Consider the following 20682-nt stretch of genomic DNA (forward strand, 5'->3'; position numbering starts at 1 on the left):
AGCTTAATCCTGTGTGTTTGAATAATTAAAAGATGATCTTTGCAGAGATAGGGTTGTCTTGAGGATAAAAGCATCTTGCTGTGAGGGGACATCAGCTGAGAGATGAGAAATTTGCTCTCAAGAAAGCTTCAGACATGTGCAGAAACTCTTAGGTTGACAAACAACTGAAATGTATTAATTAGAGAATAGGTGAGGCTTTGCTGATGGGCTGAGATGTGCTGAGAGACATTCAGGCTGAATGATAATGAGAGATTGGGGAAATATGGATTAAATATTTGCAGCAACGACTGAAGAAGGATCAAGACCAGAGGACATGATGTAAATATTGTGGGGAAAATTAAAAAAAATACAAAAAGAAATGACGCATATCCAACAGGGGGAAATCATTGCTCCAACTGCAGAAAATTGAATCACTTTGCACTCAAACATTGAACTAGAAAGAAACAAAACAATGGAAGAAGCCATTGCAGACCATAATCAGAATCTGGTGCGACTGCTAGAGAGAACTACCAGATGAAGCTCAACAAGAAAATGCTGTAATGAAGTCAAGTGCATAGGTCATGTACTGCTAAGGAAAGAACTTGTCCAGATCCCGACCAGGTGAGAGCTGTAGCAGCAATGTGTGGCAAACAGATGTGAAAGCAGTGCAATGGTTTATTGCAAATGAAATAGAGTCATGACCTTGAAGTAAGAAAAAAGATGCTGAGGTGCATCTGAGATGGCTGCGGTCGGTGGCTGGTCATGGTTGGCAGCATTGATGTCTGGAGTGATACCGGAGCAGGACTCTGCAGCAAGGCGGCTAATGTGGCAATGGAGTGTGGCAGCAGCTGGGGCCCAGCATGAGCCAGGATGGTGGCAATGGCAAGGCAGCAGTGGTTAGTTGTGAAGGATGGCAGCAGTAGCAGTCTTTGGCGAAGCGACGATTGGGGCCGAAGCCTTGCGAACGGTGGTGAAGCCTGGCATGCCCGATGGTGGTCAGCAGTGATGGTTGGAAGAGAAGGCGACTGGTGAGCATAGGTGGGTTTTAGCCCAGTGTGGGTGAAAGCATGCCCAGCGCAGGGGAGAGTGAGCCCTCTTGGGTAAAGCCCAGCTTGGAACGTCTGCAGGCCCATTGCTTAAGAAAGGACTGTAATGTTTGAAATTTTAACTTTACTTCTTTATTTTTCTACTCAGAAGACTGTAGTGCTGAACTTTCTAGCTTAATGCTTTATTTTTCTACTTCTGTAACTAAGATTTTGTATCTAGGTACTTTGTACTTAAGATGGCACTGTGTGTGGTGACATTGTACACTTTTCACTGTACTCTTGAACGCCGTACTTGAGTACATGTGACAATAAAACCTAAATCTAAATCTGAGTAAAACATCAAGAAATTGAGTCTGAGGAAAGCAAAGAGAAGTGGTATACTCACCAAATAGGAATAATAAAGTTAAGAACTACATCAGCCAGTGCAATTCTTGTAAAGAATGTCAAGCAAAGCAAACTAAAGAACCACTTATCGTAGGATTCCTGAGCCAGAGCTTATCCACTCCATCAGTTTCTTTTCTTATTTTTCTCTTTTCTTGTGTTTTTTTCCTTTCTACTTACCTCTCGTCCTTGGATGACATTAGTCTGCTTTTACTTTTTGATTTTTCTCTTTTTTTTAACTTTAACCTTACTTACCTTCTGCGGAGAGCACCTGGCAGTATAGCGGCAGCTGCATTGGTGAGATCGGCCCAGTGTGGTCTCATGGCGGCGACGTCGTCAGTAGAGGCAAGATGGCACCAAAGAATGGTGACACGGTTGTGCGACGACACAGTGAGGGGGCTCGTGCTGGTGATGGTCTCAGCATTGGGGTGGTAGAGGCTGGCACCTTGTCCATGGCTAAGCACTTAAGAATGCTAATCTTTTAACTTTATTTCTTTATTTTCTATTTTATACCTAAGAATTTATACCTAGGTACCTTTGTACCTAAGATGGCACTGGAGAACGGCCACTTTGTACACTTTTCACTGTCCTCCTGTATCACTGTACGTGAGTACATGTGACATTAAAACCTGAATCTAATTCATCACATGTCAAATAGACTACAGATGAAGTATGCAGTAGACCTCTTCGATTTTGCAGGAACTGATTATCTTATCAGAGTTAAGTACTAAATATTTTCTAATCAAACCCTGTTCAGCAATATTATAACACACTTTTATAGTAGGTGGGAATTTAACCCAGGTTTCCTGGCCCAGAGGTAAGGATACTGTCACTACCACAAGTCAGCCTCAAAATTGAGTACTATTCTGATTACTGTGAGTTAAACCAACTGGTATCAGTGGTTACTAGTAAGATTTCAAAATGTTTGAAAGCTTATTTCAGTTATTATGGCATTCTAGACATTGTGATGAGGGACCATGGCCCTCAATTCAATGAAAAATTCATCTCTTTCATAAGGGAAATTAAGAGATCATAAAGAAACTTGAGTAAATCCAGCACATACTTGTCCAAAGAATAATGTCCACGCCCAAATACTCTTACAGTAACAAAAAAGAACCGAGTCACTGAGCCTGAGGTAGTAACAACTGTGACTGACAGTACCAAGATTAAATGACTAAAACCCAGGTTTCACTTTCATTATTCATTGTCAGAGGTGAGCACTGGAGAACTAGTCAGAATGCTAATGTTCAACTCTCAGTAAAAGACAGTATATACGGTAGCTTGGGAACTATGAAGAATCAATCATTCTTAGTGAATGTGAATGACCAACAGACATTTAGAGAACCGCAGGAAGTGCTACATCTGCCCCTACATCTCCCCCCTCACCTCCATCAAAAGAACCATGAAAACCTTTCACATCAGACAGAGGTTCACCTGCACATCCCCCAATGTGGTCTGCTGCTCCCGATCTGGCCTCCTCTACATTGGTGAGACCAAGTGGAGGCTTGAAGACCGCTTTGTAGAGCACCTGCGCTCTGTTCGCGACAAACAACAACACCCTTCCAGTCGCGAACCATTTCAACACCCCTCCCATTCCCTGGGCGACATGTCCATCCTGGGTTTCCTCCAGTGTCACAATGACACCACCCGGAAACTGGAGGAGCAGCACCTCATATTCTACCTTGGGAGCCTACAACCCAATGGTCTCAATGTGGACTTCACTAGTTTCAAAATCTCCTCACCCTCGGCCTCATCCCATGACCAACCCTCCCTCTCATAACCATCCTCCTTGACCTGACACAACCTGTCCATCTTCGCTCCCACCTATCCACTACTCCCACCTCACTGACTAATCCCCACCACTGCCTACCTGCACTCACCTATCACCATCCCACCTACCTTCCCCAGCCCCACCCCTCCTCTATTTATTTTAGAACTCCCTTCCCTCTTCCCCCATTTCTGAAGAAGGGTCCCAACCCAAAACGTCAACTTTCCTGCTCCTCTGATGTTGCCTGGCCTGCTGTGCTCCTCCAGCTCCACACTGTGTTATCTCAGACATTTGGAGAAGCTGTGCCTTCAATGCAAGCAGCAGGTCAGGAAGAAGTGATTCCACCAGCTGCAGAGTCCATTGTTCCCCAGCAACAACATGGTAACCACACTTGCATGAAAACAACACCCCAGAGAAGGGACATCACCCTAGGAACATGCAGATACAGAGGAACATTGAACAGCAAAGCAAATACATAACACTGGGAGAACTAGGCTATTTAAAGACTATATATGCCATACATGTGCAAAGAATGAGAAAAGAGAAACTGACTAGAGTTAACACTTCTTTAATGAGTGATTATTTTCTTCGTGACCATGAACATTGGGTATCTTGCATAGCTTGTAACTACAAACAAAAAGAATGGATGTTTGGAAAAAATGCAATTGTGCCCTTCATGTACTGCCTGGCTTGCTTTGGGTGCCCATGTATGTAGTATGTGGTAGTCATTAAGCACATATAATTTGAAACGGCTGTAGAAGCTCTTAGACGTTTTATTATGTTTCTACTTAGTTTATTTTCGTATTTTATTTTCTCCCAGCCTATCAATTCTTGGTTGTCCTGATATTTAAAATTCCCCAAATCATCAGGCATACTTTTTGCAATATTGTAAACATCTTTTAATCTAATGCTGTCCTTAAGGCAATTTATTTACTGCATGGAGAATTGAGTATAAAAATAGGGAAATATTGCTATAGCTGTACAGGTGTTATACTGAGACTACGTCTGGAATACTGCATGCAGTTTTGGTCTGCTGATTTGTAAAACGATATAATCACATTAAAAACAGTTCAGAGAAGGTTCACTCCCTAAAGGACATTAGTGAACCAAATCTGGTTTGCTAATGTCCTTTAGGGAAGGAAACTGCCATCCTTACCTATTCTGGCCTACATGTGACTCCAGACCCACAGCAATGTGGTTGACTCTTAACTGCCTTCTGGACAATTAGGGATGGGCAATAAATGCTGCTTAGCCAGCAATGCCCTCATCTGTGAATGAATAAAGGAATAAAGAATAAAGACATCCACTCCCAGGATGAAGGAGTTACCTTATGAGGAAAGGTTGAACAGATTAAGAGTATATCATTGGAATTTAAAATCATAAAGAGATGGCATCGCTGAAACATGTAGGATGCTGGGGGAATTTGACAATGTACCTGCTGAGAGAATGTTTTCCCTTGGGGAATTTAGAACTAGGGGATGCAGTTTGAAAATTATGGTCTCCCATTTAAGATAGAAATGAGGATAAACTTTGACTCTCATTTGTCTGTGGAATTCTCTACTCCAAAAACTTGTGGAGAATGCTGTATTGATTGTGATGAGGTCAGCCAGGTGAACCTCATCGAATATGAGCTCCCTGATTGAGGCTGTTAATCTGGTTCAATCAGGGAGCCCTGAGTGTCAGACATCCGCTTCACTCTGAGAAGCTGGCTGTGAGGGAGCTGGATCAGTGTTAAAGACTGTCATGTGTAAATAAAGGGTGACTTGGTGACTGGATGGTAGCCTTTGTGGGGTTTTCTCACCTAAGTAATTGAATATGTTCAAGGCTGAATTAGATAGACTTTTGGTCAACAAGAAGGTGAAGAGATTGGGATGGCACAGTGGCTCAGTGATTAACACTGCTGCTTCACAGCACCATGGACCCAGGTTCAATTTGAGTCTCGGGCGACTGGCTGCGTGGAGTTTGCACATTCTCCTCATGTCTGCGTGGGTTTCCGCTGGGTGTTCCGGGTTCCTCCCACAGTACAAAGATGTGCAGGTTAGGTGGATTAGCCATGGGAAATGAAGGGTTACAGGGATAGGGTAGGGGGGTGAGCAGGTGTGGACTTGTTGGGCAGAACAGTCTGTTTCCACACTGTAGGGATTCTCTGGAAAAGTTATGAGGAGCAAACAGGTCATTGGAGCTGAGATCACTATTAGAACAGCGATAATTTTATCAAATGGTGGAGCATGTTTGAGGGACTGAACAGCCGACTCGTCCTCCTAGTTCTTGTGTTAATCTTTCTACTTAGCCACAAGTTGATTTTTCCTTCATGTGGAGTTTTTATTTCCACAAAAGAATTCATTGATCCCCTCCCCTGCCGTGGAATTGTTGACTTTGCACTTAAACCAGAAGTAATTTAGATGCACGTGCACATCCTCACTAAGTAGCAACGCTGAATGAAATTTGATTTAGCGCTTTTGTTCGTACACTGGCTATTACTACAGGGGAAGAAAAAGAGTGAAGCGGATGTCTGACACTCAGGGCTCCCTGATTGAACCAGATTAACAGCCTCAATCAGGGAGCTCATATTCGATGAGGTTCACCTGGCTGACCTCATCACAATCAATACAGCATTCTCCACAAGTTTTTGGAGTAGAGAATTCCACAGACAAATCTTTGACACAATATCATTGTTAAAATATTTAAATTCAATAAACAAGGCAATCCCACTAATCTACTAAATTCCTAATGCTGTTGACATCTATTTTGCATTTCAGAGTAGAATTTCATATGATTGAAACACGTGATAGCAATTTGTCATTAAATTCAAAAACTTAAAAAATATAAATTCTGCTAAAGCTACTTATTGTGGTAAATAAATTAATTCAATAATTAATAAGAGTTTAAGAGGATGACATTTGTATAATGACAATATGTTTAGACAGCCTGTCTTTTTCAGGTTGGTACAGAATTGATCCGAGGTGTCTCTGGTGGGGAAAGAAAAAGAACACATATTGGTATGGAACTCATAACTGATCCTCCTGTTTTGTTTTTGGATGAGCCCACAACAGGCTTGGATTCCAACACTGCAAAATCTGTGTTGACACTGTTGAAAAGGTATGAATTTTATTATGACACTACAATGCTTTCATTCTATCAATGAATGAAAGATTTTTAAAGCACTGAAAAAATATTGTCCCAAGATTACAAGACTTTGGTTCTTGAGGTACAGTGGTAGTGTAGCTATGTCTGAGATGCAAGACCCAGGTTTAAGTCTCGTCTGCTTTAAAAGTGTGTCATAACATATCTGCTTATGAGGAAATGTTAAATTAGGTAGGAAATTGGAAGTTTACCTCATTACAACTTTGGTTCAAACATGGACAAAGAGTTAAATTCCAGAGGTGAGGTAGCTGTGACAGTTCTTGACATCAAGGCTGCTTTCAACTGAGTGCATCATCAAGGAGCCCTAGCAAAATTGGAATAAGTGGAATTTGGGGGAAAACTCACTATTGGTTGGAGTTATACCTGGCAAATAGGTTGTGGTTGTTGGAGTTCAGCCATCTCTGCTCCAGAGTTCCTCAGAGTAGTGTTGTAGGTCCAACTATCTTCAGTTGCTTCATCAATTAACTTCCCTCCATCATATGGTCAGAAGGGGGAATGTTCGCCAATGATTACACAATGTTCAGCACTATTCTTGACCCAGAAACTGAAACAGTCCATGTGCAAATGCAACAAGACTTGGACAATATCCAGGGTTGGGCTGACAAGTGGTAAGTAACATTCATGCCACACAAATGCGGGGTAATGACCATTTCTAATTAAAAGATAATCTAACCAGCACCCTTTGACATTCAATGGCATTACCATCACTTAATCCCCTGCTATTAACATCCATTACCATTGATCAGAAGCTCAACTGGACTTGGCAAATAAATACAGTAGCCAGGAATACTGCAGCAAGTAGCTCATTTCCTGCTTCCCCAAAACCCTGTGTGCCAATTACAAAGCACAAGTCAAGAGTATGATGGAATACTCCCCACTTGCCTAGATGGTGCAATCCAACAACACACAAGAAGCTTGACACCATCCAGGACAAAGCAACACATTTGATTGGCATCACATCCACAAACATCTATATACTATCTACAAGATGCACTGCAGAAATTTGCCAAACATCCTTGAACAGCACCTTCCATACCCACAACCATCTAGAAGGAAGAGGGCAGCAGATACATAGGAATACCATTACCTGCAAGTTCCCTTCCAAGCTACTCATCATTCTGACATGGAAATATATTGTTGTTCCTTCCCTGCTGGGTCGAAATCCTGGAATTCCTTCCCTCACAGCATTGTGGGTCTGTCTACAGCACATGGACTGCAGCGTTTCACGAAGACAGCTTACCACCTTCTCAAGAGCAGCTAGGGACGGGCAATAAATGGCCAGCAAGCCCAGGTCCCACAAGAGAATTTTTAAAAATTGTTCTGCCAGTTACGTAACCCGTGTTTCTGTCAACTGAGATACCTCTCTGGGCTTATTGGAGAAGATAATGTATTCTTTACCATGTGGTGTTAAAACCATGGTAATTGCCAGGCACCATTTCAACCTGAAAATGGCTGAGCTGACATCACCTTGTAGTGATCATCAACAAATTCTGCGATCATGGTGAAAATGTATATTAACAAACTCTATGTCTAGGTCATCCCATAATAGTTTGATTAATTAAAGACATTTTAAAAATATAATGTTGTAGCTAGGCAATAGGAAAACTAGCAACAAGTCAGAAGGGAGGGATTTGGAAGAGTAACCAAAGATTTGGTTATAGGCGCGGGTTCTGAAGCAATTGTTAAAGGAAGAGAAGGTGATAGAGGGGAAGGATGGAATTTCAGAACGTGGTCAGGCAGCAAAAGGCTATGAAGCTGGGGTAGTACTCAAACGTCAGGTGGACTGTACTCAGGGGAAGAGGGTTATAGGGCTGGAGGAGAGTACCTGAATAGGTTTGAGTGAGATCAGAGAAGACAACACTTTAAATTTAAATCATTAAGGAACCAGAAGCGGAAGTTGATCAGCTACTTAGTGTGAAAGAGGATACATGCAGCTGGGGTTTTGACAAATAGAAGTTTATGAAGGATGGAGGAAAGAGGACCATATAGAAAGCATTTGAGTAGTTAAGAGTCAAAGGCAAATGTTAGAATTTTGGTGGCAGAGGGCAGAAAAGAATTGACAGCACAATGAATTGACCTTTTGTTTCTGGTGCTAAGAGGTTTTGTTTCTCATGTGAGCCCCTATGCAAATACATTAGGAAAAGCATCAACTGGAATTTTCTTGGCAGACATTCAACAAGAAAAAAAGTGCTTGCATTTATATCTTTTAAATTTCAAGATGTACTTTGTTAGGTCAATGTGTCTGTTTAGAGGAATAGAATGCCTCTGCCCTATAAAACGATCGTGTTGGATGTGATGATTGAACTGTTTTGACTGTCTGATAATTGCTCTGAATTGTTCATTAAAAATCCAATGGCACAAGATTCAATAGTCCTGAGTTTTGGTTTACAGTGGACCCAAATATGTTGAAAATATAGTGGGTTGGACACAATTTCTTTTAAAGCAGAAGCTGAGAGCCAGGATGAGATAAAAATCAAAATGGGACATTGCAGAAAACAAGTAATTAAACAGTTGGTGAGCATTTGGTGGTTCTAAGTGATCGAACCATGGACAAAAGAGCTGAATTCGAGGCTGATTGCCCTTGACATCAAGGGTCACACAGTGGTTAGCACTGCTGCCTCACAGTGCCAGGGACTTAGGTTCAATTCCTGCCTCACATGACTATCTCTGCAGAGTTTGCACATTTTCTTGCCGTGTCAGTGTGGGTTTTCGCTGGATGCTCCAGTTCCTCCCACAATGCATGTTAAGTGGATTGGCCGTGGGAAATTGCCCACAGTGTCCAGGGATGTGTAGGCTAGGTGGATTAGCCATGGAAAATGCATGGTTACAGGGATAGGGTGGTTGGCTGGGGTACCCTCTTCGGAGGGTAGGTGTGGACTCGGGCGAGTGGCCTGCTTACACATTGTTTGGATTCTACAGATTCTGTTCTATGGATTTAACTGGGTGTGAAATCAAGGAGCCCTAGCAAAACTGAACTCAGTGGGAATCATTGGAACAACTCTGCATCAGTTAGAATCATACCTAGCTAGGATTATCTGATGAGGAAAGGTTAGAAAAGCTGGACCAATCTGCATTGAAGTTTAGAAGAATAAGTGGTGATCTTACTGAGATATAGAAAATCAAGACATGTGTGAGCACTGAAAGAATACCTTGCTGGAGAGAATGGGACCCAGGGGGCACAGTGTAAAATTAAAGGGTCCTCCCATTTAACACTGAGATGATTGAATTTTTTTCTGTTAGAGAGTCTTTGGCACTCTCTTCCCCACAGAGCAGCGGAGGCAATCATTGAATGATTTTGGGTCAGAGGTGGATAGGAGTATTGACAAAGAAGTCAAAATTTAACCACGGTAAGTATTATGTGTGCATGTCAGCTCACTATGTTGCTGCTCATAATTAAAATTATTGCCTTCATCCTTTAACTTTAGGGAAATACAGGGCCTCCTTTGTCTAGTGTGCTAAAGAAAAGCCACTTCCTTGTCCATCCAGAAAGGTCTTTTGTAATTAATAAGATATTGCTAATTGCACGTTAGCAACTAGCTACAGGATACATTGATGTGATAAATGTTGCTACAGAGACTTTGAGGAGGTTCAGATGTTACGTCTCACTCTTTCAAGTTCTTAAGTTCTTCCCATATGTCCACATGACATCATCATTGTGGATAGTGCTTATGGTATTCCTCAGTATTAATGATTTCAAACCCATATACAACACTTGCCCTCCAAGTTTATTTTGCCTTTGTAAATGTTACGTGTCATTAGAGCAAACTAAAGAAGTATTGTCATCTCAGAGATGCAAACGTTGGTAGAAATAACTTTAAAAAATGTGACTACTGGCCAAAAACACCCACCATTTGTGGAAGTTCCAAGGGTGCCGCAGGACAAGAGGAACATCATAAGTCATGTAAATATGAAATCTAATGAATGCAATAGAAAGTGGAATGTTTAAGGAGATCTGGGATGGAAACGGAGTTAGACCATAGCAGGCACCCCCTGTACATCCCATTGGATGCAATGTGTTGGTCTCTCAGCTGGTGCAGTACCTTCACCAAGTTGGTACACTTGATGATTCAGCTGGGCTGAGGTGTGGTAGATGATAGGGCTGTTCAAGGTATGGTTCCATCTGGGAGTCATTCAGTGTAGTTCAGACAGATTGTGCTGCAACATCCTGACGTGCTGAGGAACAAGGGAAATGGGAGCAGTTGACCAAGAGGAAAGATGAGGTAATTGAGCTGGATGAAGCTCTCCTTGACAGAACTTGGCTGCATTGGCACCACAATGCAGACAGTACCTGACTGATATTTGGTTCCAGTAGATGCCAGCTGTGTGAGAAGACCATCGTGGACTCTCAAGGTCAGGATGCCAGCATTTGGTTTGCATTGTGGGTGTGAACTGCAGCCTGTTTCCTTTTGTTGGCTGTCAATAAAAGCTCATGTTTGTTCGTAACTGAATGCTTGCTAGTATTTAATGTTCTCCTACTGGACAATGACAAAATGTAGGTTTCCAGTGGGCATTGGGGAAAGAGTAGTGGGGAATCAGAGAAGGTCTTCTGATGGGAAGTATCTAAGGATGGGTAAAGTGTGTGATCTGATGGTTAAATAGTGAGGAGTGTGAGAAAATGGATTGTATGCACAAGGCAGTGTCAGACATGATGGCCGTGTGCTGTGAGCAGTGTGGCTGCTGTGCCATTACACTGCTGATTAGGAGCAATGCTGATTTGCCAATACTCATCCATGTGCACAGCACCCTTTTAAAGATGGTGTGGGTGCCAGTGATGCTGGTCTTTTGGTGGATGTCTGTTAAGTAGCAAGTTGTTCTGGGAACAGTGAGTGGTGACATTGAGATAGAATTGGATATGAGGGACACCATAAATGTGGGTGAGGTAGTTAATGAGGCATGTTTGATAAGATATGTTGAGAAATTTTGCTGGCTTCGAAGAGGGAATCTCTCCAAAAAAAGTTGATGCAACTCACACTCAGCCAAAGATGCATAAGATTCGGTCCTCTGAAATGACCGTAATCTAGCTTATATGTACTTAAATGTAATAATAATTTAAGACTAAAAGCTGGCATAACAATTTTATATGTCATGGCCATTTTGAATTGTTAGATTTTTTTGGGTTGCACCAACTGAAGTTTTTTTTTAACCCAATCGCATTGTCTGGGGAGTCTTTGGAATCATTTAAGATAATGAGAAGTTCAATTGCAGTTAAGTTTTCTAAAAGGTTTAGATGCTTTAATGTCTCTTCATTCATTTTCCTAACTCACTGCTGGGTGAGCAGCAGCCATCGGAAATGGAGAATCTGAAAGTAGCAGGCATAAAGGCCATTAAGGCTGGAACAGTTAATTACCACCATTTTTCCGTGGTCATGAGTAGATTTTTAGGGATATTTTGAATAGCAGCTGGAAGGCTCCATGGCTGGAAGTTAGTACAGGACTTTCAGTCATTCAGTTTTCCCTTCTGTTTCAAGCACAGGCCCTGCCAAATGGATGACGTAATGATCTGAACCAATAGCGTCTTCAAATGGTTTTAGTGTCACTCTACCTGATTTTCACCTAAGTGGGAGAGGATAGCACACAATCAGCTCCAAATATATCTTACCAATTGAAAAAGGTGGGCAGAACATAATTTCCATTTACAACCCTGTCTATTTTTTCTCCTGATTATTCAAATGTTAATTCGGATGCCCACATTATCTCTGTACATACTGGCAATGAGAAATCTTCCCAGAAGCAGTACAAAAATGACTGCGATGTTTTCAATAGATGCAGGTAATGGGTAAAGTTTCTTGTCATTTTTGAGTATTTTGAAAGCCCTTGCTGTATCTGACAACGGATTCTGTAATTGAAATTTGCTTTATACTAAGTCCCAGAAATTTTTGTCTTGAGCTAAAAATTGGCAATGAATCTGCTCAGATATGAAAAAGGAGGTTTTTGTGATGTCCTGCTGAAGTCATAACGATCAATCAGGAGAGGCTATGGAGTTTCCTGTGTAAGATTTGAAGCATATTCTCAATACACTTTGTGAATTCTTATTTTTCTCATTCTAGACTATCGAGATATGGTCGAACAATTATATTCTCTATCCACCAACCTCAATACTTTATATTTAAGCTTTTTGATAGCCTGACACTGCTGTTGAATGGAAGAATGGTATATCATGGTCCAGCCAACACTGCATTACAGTACTTTTCATCTATTGGTGAGAAACACTTCAGCAGATGTTAACCCTATAGATTAGGATTAAGTGTAGAAAGTTTGGGGGCACTCAGTGGTAATTGCTTACACTCAGGGAGTCGTGAATCTTTGGATTATCTGTCCAGAGGAGTGTGGATGTTCATTCATTAGAAATGTTCAAAACTGAGATTGATAGATTTCTACACATTCAAATTACAAATAGATATGGGGATGGTGCAGGATAATGGTATTGAGGTAGAAGATCAGACATGTTTGAGGAGCTGAATGGACTCCTGCTCCAATCTCTTTTTTTCCCTTTTCTTTTCTCTTTTTTTCAATTATAGAGATGCTACATCACACATCTGAATTTTTTTTACCACTACCAAATTACCCACAGTACGAATTAAAACAACAATTATCAAGCATCACCCATGAGGGGCCTGCTCCTATTACTTATATTCTTAATGGTTTGATCACTGGATAGTTTGTTTATAAAGTCATAGAGTTATAGAGATGTACAGCACTGAAACAGACCCTTTGGTCCAACTTGCCCATGGTGACCAGATATCCTAAATTAATCTAGTCCCATTTCACCAATATCCCTCTTAAACCCTTCCTATTCATATACCCATTGAGATACCTTTTAAATGTTGTAATTGTACTCACCTCCACCACTTCCTCTGGCAGTTCATTTCATACACGCACCACCCTCTGCATGAAAAAGTTGCCCCTTAGGTCCCTTTCAAATCTTTTCCCTCTCACCTGATACCTATGCCCTCGAGTTTTGGACTCTGCCATCCTGGGGAACCGACCTTGACTATTCTCCCTATCTATGGCCTTTGTGATTTTATAAACTTCTATAAAATTACCCCTTAGCCTCTGACACTCTAGGGAAAATAGGCCCAGCCTATTCAGCCTCTCCTTATAGCTCAAATCCTCCAACCCTGGCAACATCTTTGTAAATCTTTTCTGAAGCCTTTCAAGTTTAACAACATCTTTCCTATAGCAGGGAGAGCAGAATTGAATGCAGAATTCCAAAAGTGGCCTCACCAATGTCCTGTACAGCCCCAACATAACCTCCCAACTCCTATGCTCAATGCACTGACCAATAACTTCAAGTGTACCAAACGCCCACTGTCCTGTCTACCTGCAGTTCCGCTTTCAAGGAACTACAAATCTGCACTCCAAGGTCTCTTTGTTCGGCAACATTCCCCAGGACTTTACCATTAAACGTATAAACCCTACCCTGATTTTCCCTGCCAAAATGTAGCACCTCACATTTAGCTAGATTAAACTCCATCTGGCACTCCTCGGCCCATCTGATCAAGGCCCTATTATACTCTGAGGTAATGCTCTTCACTGTCCACTACACCTCTAATTTTGGTGTCACCTGAAAACTTATTAACCATACCTCCTATATTCACATGAAAATCATTTATATAAATGACAAAAACCAGTGGACCCAGCATTGATCCTTGTGGCACACCGCTGGTCACAGGCATCCAGTCTGAAAAACAACCCTCCACCACCCCTCTCTGTCTCCTACCTTCAAACCAGTTTGTATCCATATGGCTAGTTCTCTCTGTATTCCATGTGGTCTAATCTAGTGTGTCAAATGATGTAAAAAGCCACTTATTGACATTGGTGATAGGAGTTAGACGAGTATATTTGTAATGGAAGGCCCATGCAGTGTAGTGATTAGTATCTGCACCTTTCATGTGAAAGACCAGGGCTCTGTTCTCTGACTGTAATAGTTGGGCTGTGCGTAAGTATGGAGTGTGTTTTATGGGGCTCTTGTGGTACAGTAATAGTGCCTGTACCTTTGGACCAGGAGACCTGGGTTCAAGTCCCACCTGCTTCAAGAATGTGTAATAATATCTCTAATAGGTTAATTAGAAAATATCTGTATGTTTGTAATGACTCACTTTGTCTTTAGGTCCTTGTGGCTCAATAGTTAGTATCCCTGCTTGTGGGCTATGAGGCCCAGATTCGAGTCCCATTTGTTCCCGAGATGTGTCATAACTTGCTTGAACAGGTTGACTAAAAATATCTGTTAAATCTTGAGAATAAATTTTAGAGTTGAATAAAGATGACCTTCTTGTCTCCTTCACTAACTTGCTACCAGACGTATAATAGTAGAGTTTGCAGTTCCACTTACAAAGCATGACAAGCACAGAAAACTAGAGACAGTGTCCTTGCACCCTTTTGTGCTAATCTTTCCATGGCGGGGCAGAAAATATTTGTACAGTGTTTGGAAATCTTGCATTTATAATAAATTTTCTCACTGGTTTTGTAACTTGCAATTAATGCAGAACATGGTCTCACTAAGAAAATGACCAGGCAGTCTCTTTTAGTTGGGATCATGTGAATTCCTTGAGGAGTATAGAGGGTGTTAGAGTATACTTAAGAGAGAAATCAGGAGGGCTGTGAGGTGGCTTAGGCATATAAGATAAAGGAGAATCCAAAGAGAATCTACATGAAAGGCAAATAAGTTACTAGGGAGAGAATAGGTCCTTTTAAGGAGCCACTGGAGATGGGTGAGATCCTAAATGAATATTTCTCATCAGTATTTACCATCAAGAATGGCATGAATGTGAGGGAGCTTGGGGAAATAAATAATGATGTCTTATAGAGAGTCCACATTAAAGAAGAGGAGGTGCTGGAAGTCTTAAAATGCGTTAAGGTAGATAAATCCCTGGGACCTGATGAAGTATACCCAGAACTTTGTTGGATGGTATGCAGGAAGTTGCGGGACCCCCGGTGGGAGATATTTGTATCATCGACGGCCACGGGTGAAGTGCCCAAAGATTAGACAGTGGCTAATGTTGTGTCATTATTTAAGAAAGGCTGCAAGGAAATGCCTGGGAACTAAAGACTGGTGAACTTAACGCCTGTGGTGGGTAAGTTGTTAGAGGGAATTCTGAGAGATAGGATCTACAGGCATTTGGAGAGGCGAGGAGTCATTTGGGATAGTCAGCATGGCTGTGTGCATGGAAAATTCTGTCTCATGAATTTGATTGAGTTTTTTGAAGGGGTCACCAAGAAAGTAGATGAGGGCAGTGTGGTAGACATTGTCTGTATGGATTTTAGCAAGGCCTTTGACAAGATACTGCATGGTAGGTTGTTGAATAAGATTAAATCTCATGGGATACAGGGAGAGCTAGCCAATTGGATGCAAAATTGTCTTGAAAGTAGAAGACAGAGAGGGTAGTGGTAGAGGGTTGTTTTCAAACTGGAGGTCTGTGACCAGCAGTGTGCCACAGGGATTGGTGCTTGGTCCACAGTTATTTGTCATTTATATAAATGATTTGGATGAGAAATTAAGAAGAATGGTGTGTAAGTTTGCAGATGACACCAAGATTGATGATATAGTGGACAGTGAAGAAGGTTATTTGAGAATACAGTGAGATCTTGATCAACTGGGCCAGAAGACTGAGGAATGGCAGATGGAGTTTAATTTAGATAAATGCAAGGTATTGCATTTTGGTGGGTCAAACCAGGGCAGGAGCTACACAGTTGACAGTAGGGCCCTGGGGAGTGTTATAGAACAAAGAGATCTAGGGGTACAGCTCATAGCTCCTTGAAAGTAAAGTCACAGGATGTTGCAGAAGGCTTTCGGCATGCTTATTTTCACTGGTCAGAGCATTGTGCATAGGAGTTGGGATGCCTTGTGTAGCTGTACTAGACGTTGGTGAAAGATTTCTGAAGAAAGATCCGGACCCGAAACGTCAACTTTCCTGCTCCTCTGATGCTGCCTGGCCTGCTGTGTTCCTCCAGCTCCACGCTGTGTCTTCTCTGACTCCAGCATCTGTAGTTCTTACTATTTCTCTCCCAACTGTGGCTGCTTCTATTTTACTGTCTTATTATTTCCAGACCCTTGTTCTTTTCTTACCTTGCACTTCTCTTGTGCCAGAGATTACTGGTCTTTTTTGTGTTCGCTTTTTTTCCCTCTCTTATTTCAGTTCTTTTTTCCTGTTAGTTTGTCTTTTTTTACTACTTTTTTCCCTCTTATTTTGCTCTTTTTTTCTCTTCTTTCACTTCTTTTTCTTCTTATTTCGCCCTTTTTACCCTTATTTCGCCCTTTTTACCCTTATTTCGCCCTTTTTACCCTTATTTCACCCTTTTTACCCTTATTTCACCCTTTTTACCCTTATTTCTGCACATGATAGCACCAGGACTCTCAACCCTCCACTTTTCTCCTCTATTGTGTGCGGGGACTCTCAACCCTTCCTTGTTTCGCGTTCTTGCATTATTTCACGCACTTTCATGCTGGACGCCTATTCCGTTCTGCCTGATCCTGCAGTTAATTTATGCCCTGGCTTACAGAAGCCCCGCACCAAGTGCCATACTAGCTAGAAAGGGTGGTAAATAAACAAACTCACCCAGACCATGGCCCAAGGTGTAGCAGCTTCAGGCAGGGCACCCTGCTCGCAGCGCCAATCTGTAGGAGCATTTTTCCCGACCCGAGACAAAGACTCAGGAGGCAGGCAGGATTTAGGCACGTGGAAGATGTTTGTTCAAGCAGAAATTAGTTTATGCAAGGAGAGGGCCAAGGATCTTCCCCAAATCTGGCATCATAAGGTAGATCAATGACACACCCTCTGCTTTTACAAAGAAATATAGCACTTTATACATTTTGTGTTACAGTAATCAAATAAAATGTAGCCATTGTCCTTCCCCTTAATTCAAGCACCCAATCCTGTGGGACATCTAATCAGTGATGGGACTTCTGTGGACAGCCCAGGTTCTCATGATCTTATGGTGTTAGCTGGACATTGTAAGCTCTAGGCCTTGGGATCTTCCCATGCGTCCTATTCATTCGCATTCCAAAAGTTTAATGGCTACATTCCTTCGGGTCTTTCTCAGGCTTGTTTATCTGTAAGGACAGCTCAAATTCTATTACCCGTTGTGTTTTGGTGCTGTCTTTTATCACATTCAGTTACTCTTTTTATTTTCCCACTGTCCCAATTACATAATGTTAAAATAAAAGTTAGTTAGTTTTAATTAATTGCTATAAGTTAACTTCTGTTATAAAATTAATTAGAAGTGTAACATTATACAACTACTTCGACTGTCAGCAATTTGTAATTTATGGGTTGTGATCAATCTATCTTGTCAGGGCATAAGAGAAGGTGCCTCCTAAGGCTAGTTAATCTTTACATCTGTGCTTAAATTTTTTTAAGGCTTGTATTATATCCTGGTTATGTATTGAAACCAATTTCTATGATTAGAGCATTTTTTGCTAGAAACTATTTAATATTGCTGGTAGCTTCAAAGAGGCAATTATTACTACAAAATTACTTCACCTGTTGTCCTTGCATTTGCTTGAGGACCTAATCTAGCACCTGAAGTTATTTATTTATTGGGACAATCACCGTTTTATTAATAAAGCTGGAATTGGTCATTTATCTGTCCTAAGGCATTCTTTTATCAGAACTGTCCTGAATGGGAATATACAGCATTCCTTTATTGACCTTGTAACAGTTCTGTTCAAAGGTACCATTGTATTCCACTGTGTGAGCAGACTGCTTAGTTTTGCTTAACTTCTGTCTGCCATCTTGTAAGCAGGCATGGGCCGCTTAGTATGTTTACGTACAAGCCTCCTTACATGGCCAGGTACAGGTCACCCCTATATCATACCTCTTAATTTCTCATCCAAATCATTTATATAAATGACGAATAACTGTGGACCAAGCACCGATCCCTGTGGCACACTGCTGGTCACAGGCCTCCAGTTTGGAAAAAAAACCCTCTACTACTACCCAGTGTGGAGCTGGAGGAACACAGCAGGCCAGGCAGTATCAGAGGAGCATCTGAAGAAGTGTCCCGATCCGAAATGTCAACTTTCCTGCTCCTCTGATGCTGTCTGGCCAGCTGTGTTCCTCCAGCTCCACACTGTGTTATATCAGACTCCAGAATCGGCAGTTCTTACTACCTCTACTACCACCCTCTGTCTTCTACTTTCAAGACCATTTTGTATCTAATTGGCTAGCTGTCCCTAAATCCCATGAGATTTAATCTTATTCAGCAACGTTCCATGCAGTACGTTGTCAAAGCCCTTGCTAAAGTCCATATAGTCATTCAGTGATTTCCCATGCACAAAGCCATGCTGACTATCCCAAATGAGTCCTTGCCTCTCCAAATGCCTGTAGATTCTGTATCTCAGCATCCCCTCTAACAACTTAACCACCACAGATGTTAGGCTCACTGGTCTGTAGCTCCCAGGCATTTCCCAGCAGCCTTTCTTAAGTAATGGCACAACATTAGCCACCCTCCAATCTTTGGGCACTTTACCCGTGGCTGTTGATAATACAAATATCTCTGCTAGGGGCCCCTCAATTTCCTCCTTATCTTCTGACAAAGTCCTGGAATACACTTCAACAGGTCCCAGTTTTATTTTAATGTGTTTTAAGACTTCCAGCATCATCTCATCTGTAATGTGGGCTCTGTAATGTGGTCACCCTGCTATTGGAAGGATATTATAAAATTGGAGAGGGTTCAGAAAAGCCTTTCCAGAATGTTGCCCGGACTGGAGTGTTTACGTTATAAGCAGAGGCTGGAAAGGCTGGGACATATTTCACTGGAGCGTCGGAGGTTGATGGGTGACCTTGTAGAGGTTTATAAAATCATGAGGGGCATAGATAAGGTCTTTTCCCTAGAATAGGGGAGTTCAAAACCAGGGGGCATATTTTTGGGTGAGAGGAGAAAAATTTAAAAGGGACCTGTGGGACAACTTTTTCATACTGAGGGTGGTTTGTATGTGGAATGCCAGAGTAAGTGGTAGATGCAGTTACAGTTACAATATTTAAAAAGACACTTGGATAGGCACATGAATACGAAAGCTTTAGCGGGATATGGGCCAAACACAGGCAAGTGGACTAGTTTAGTTTGGGAAACTTGGTCGACATGGGATGGATTGAACCAAAGGTTCTGTTTCCGTGTCAAATGATTCTATGACTCTATAACTGTGCACAGTTGTCCATGCTAACCAGATATCCCAAATTAATCTAATCCCTTTGCCAGCATTTGGCCCTTATTCCTCTAAACCCTTCCTATTCATAATTCGATCCAGATGCCTTTTAAATATTGTAACTGTACCAGCCTCCACCACTTCCTCTGGCAGTTCATTCCATACATGCACCACCCTCTGTGTGAAAAAGTTGCCCTTTGGGCCCCTTTGGCGATCTTTCTCCTCTCACCTGATACCTATGCCCTCTAGTTTTGGACTCCCCTGGGGAAACAACCATGACTATTCACCTTATCCGTGCCCCTCACAATGATGTAAGGTCATCCCTCATCCTCCAACACTCCAGTGAAAATAGCCCCAGCCTATTCAGCCTCTCCCTATAGCTCAAACCCTCTAACCCTGGCAACATACTTGTAAATCTTTTCTGAACCCTTTCAAGTTTAACAACATCTTTCCTAAAGCAGGGAGGCCAGAATTGAACGCAGTATTCCAAATTATATAAACCACAAACAGCAAGAGCCCCAACAACGATTCCTGTGGGACTCAGTTGGAAAAACACCCCTCAGTTGTCACCCTCGGCTTCTTGCTCCTCAGCCAATTGTGGATACAATTTGCTAAATTTCCTTGGAAATTGGCTTTGCTATCTCCCATGTGGCCTTATCATAAGCCATGCTGAAGTCCCAGTAGACTACATCAAAAGCATTGCCCTCATCTATCTCCCAAATCTCTTTGAAAAATGTATGTTAGTAAGCCATGACCACCCTTTATTTGTCCTGCCTAATTTCCTCATATTGAAACCCTGTTATCCCATCGCCCTTCTGAATAAAAATGACAAGGCAGCAGGTGTAGAAAAAGGCTCTGCCAACTTTAACTTTCAAGGACTGAGAAGCTTAATAATCATTTAAACCTCCCAGCCTGATTTCAGAGTGTCAGGTTCTCCTGTAAGGAAATTAGGCCCCTGATATAACAGCCATGAGTGCCTGTCTACATAAACTGCTGAAACAGCATTCTCTTCAGTGAAACCTGCAATTATTCTGGATATCCAACCTCAGCTTTCCCAAATCCAAATTAGGAGTGAGGAAGACTTCCTCCTTTACTGAACTATCAAGGACACACAAACTGATAACTACTCTCTTGAAGTTTTTGAGTAGATTTGTAGCTGGGGTTGTAGATGTGGTTGTAGACTTGTTCACCGAGCTGGTGTGTTTGATTGCAGAAGTTTTG

At 41.8% G+C, this 20682-nt stretch overlaps 1 protein-coding gene across 1 annotated transcript in view; it reads left to right on the plus strand.

Annotated features, from left to right (window-relative positions):
• The window catches only part of LOC109912406 (broad substrate specificity ATP-binding cassette transporter ABCG2-like), a 105209-nt gene that overhangs the window by 45228 nt on the left and 39299 nt on the right, over positions 1-20682 (plus strand). Inside the window, exons 5-6 of the mRNA XM_048609151.1 lie at positions 6116-6273; positions 12365-12516. Of these exons, the coding sequence (XP_048465108.1) occupies positions 6116-6273; positions 12365-12516 (310 nt within the window). The remainder of the gene's footprint in view (positions 1-6115; positions 6274-12364; positions 12517-20682) is intronic.

The sequence above is a fragment of the Rhincodon typus genome, chromosome 20 (genome assembly GCF_021869965.1).
Source record: "Rhincodon typus isolate 14 chromosome 20, sRhiTyp1.1, whole genome shotgun sequence".
Taxonomy (NCBI): Eukaryota; Metazoa; Chordata; class Chondrichthyes; order Orectolobiformes; family Rhincodontidae; genus Rhincodon; species Rhincodon typus.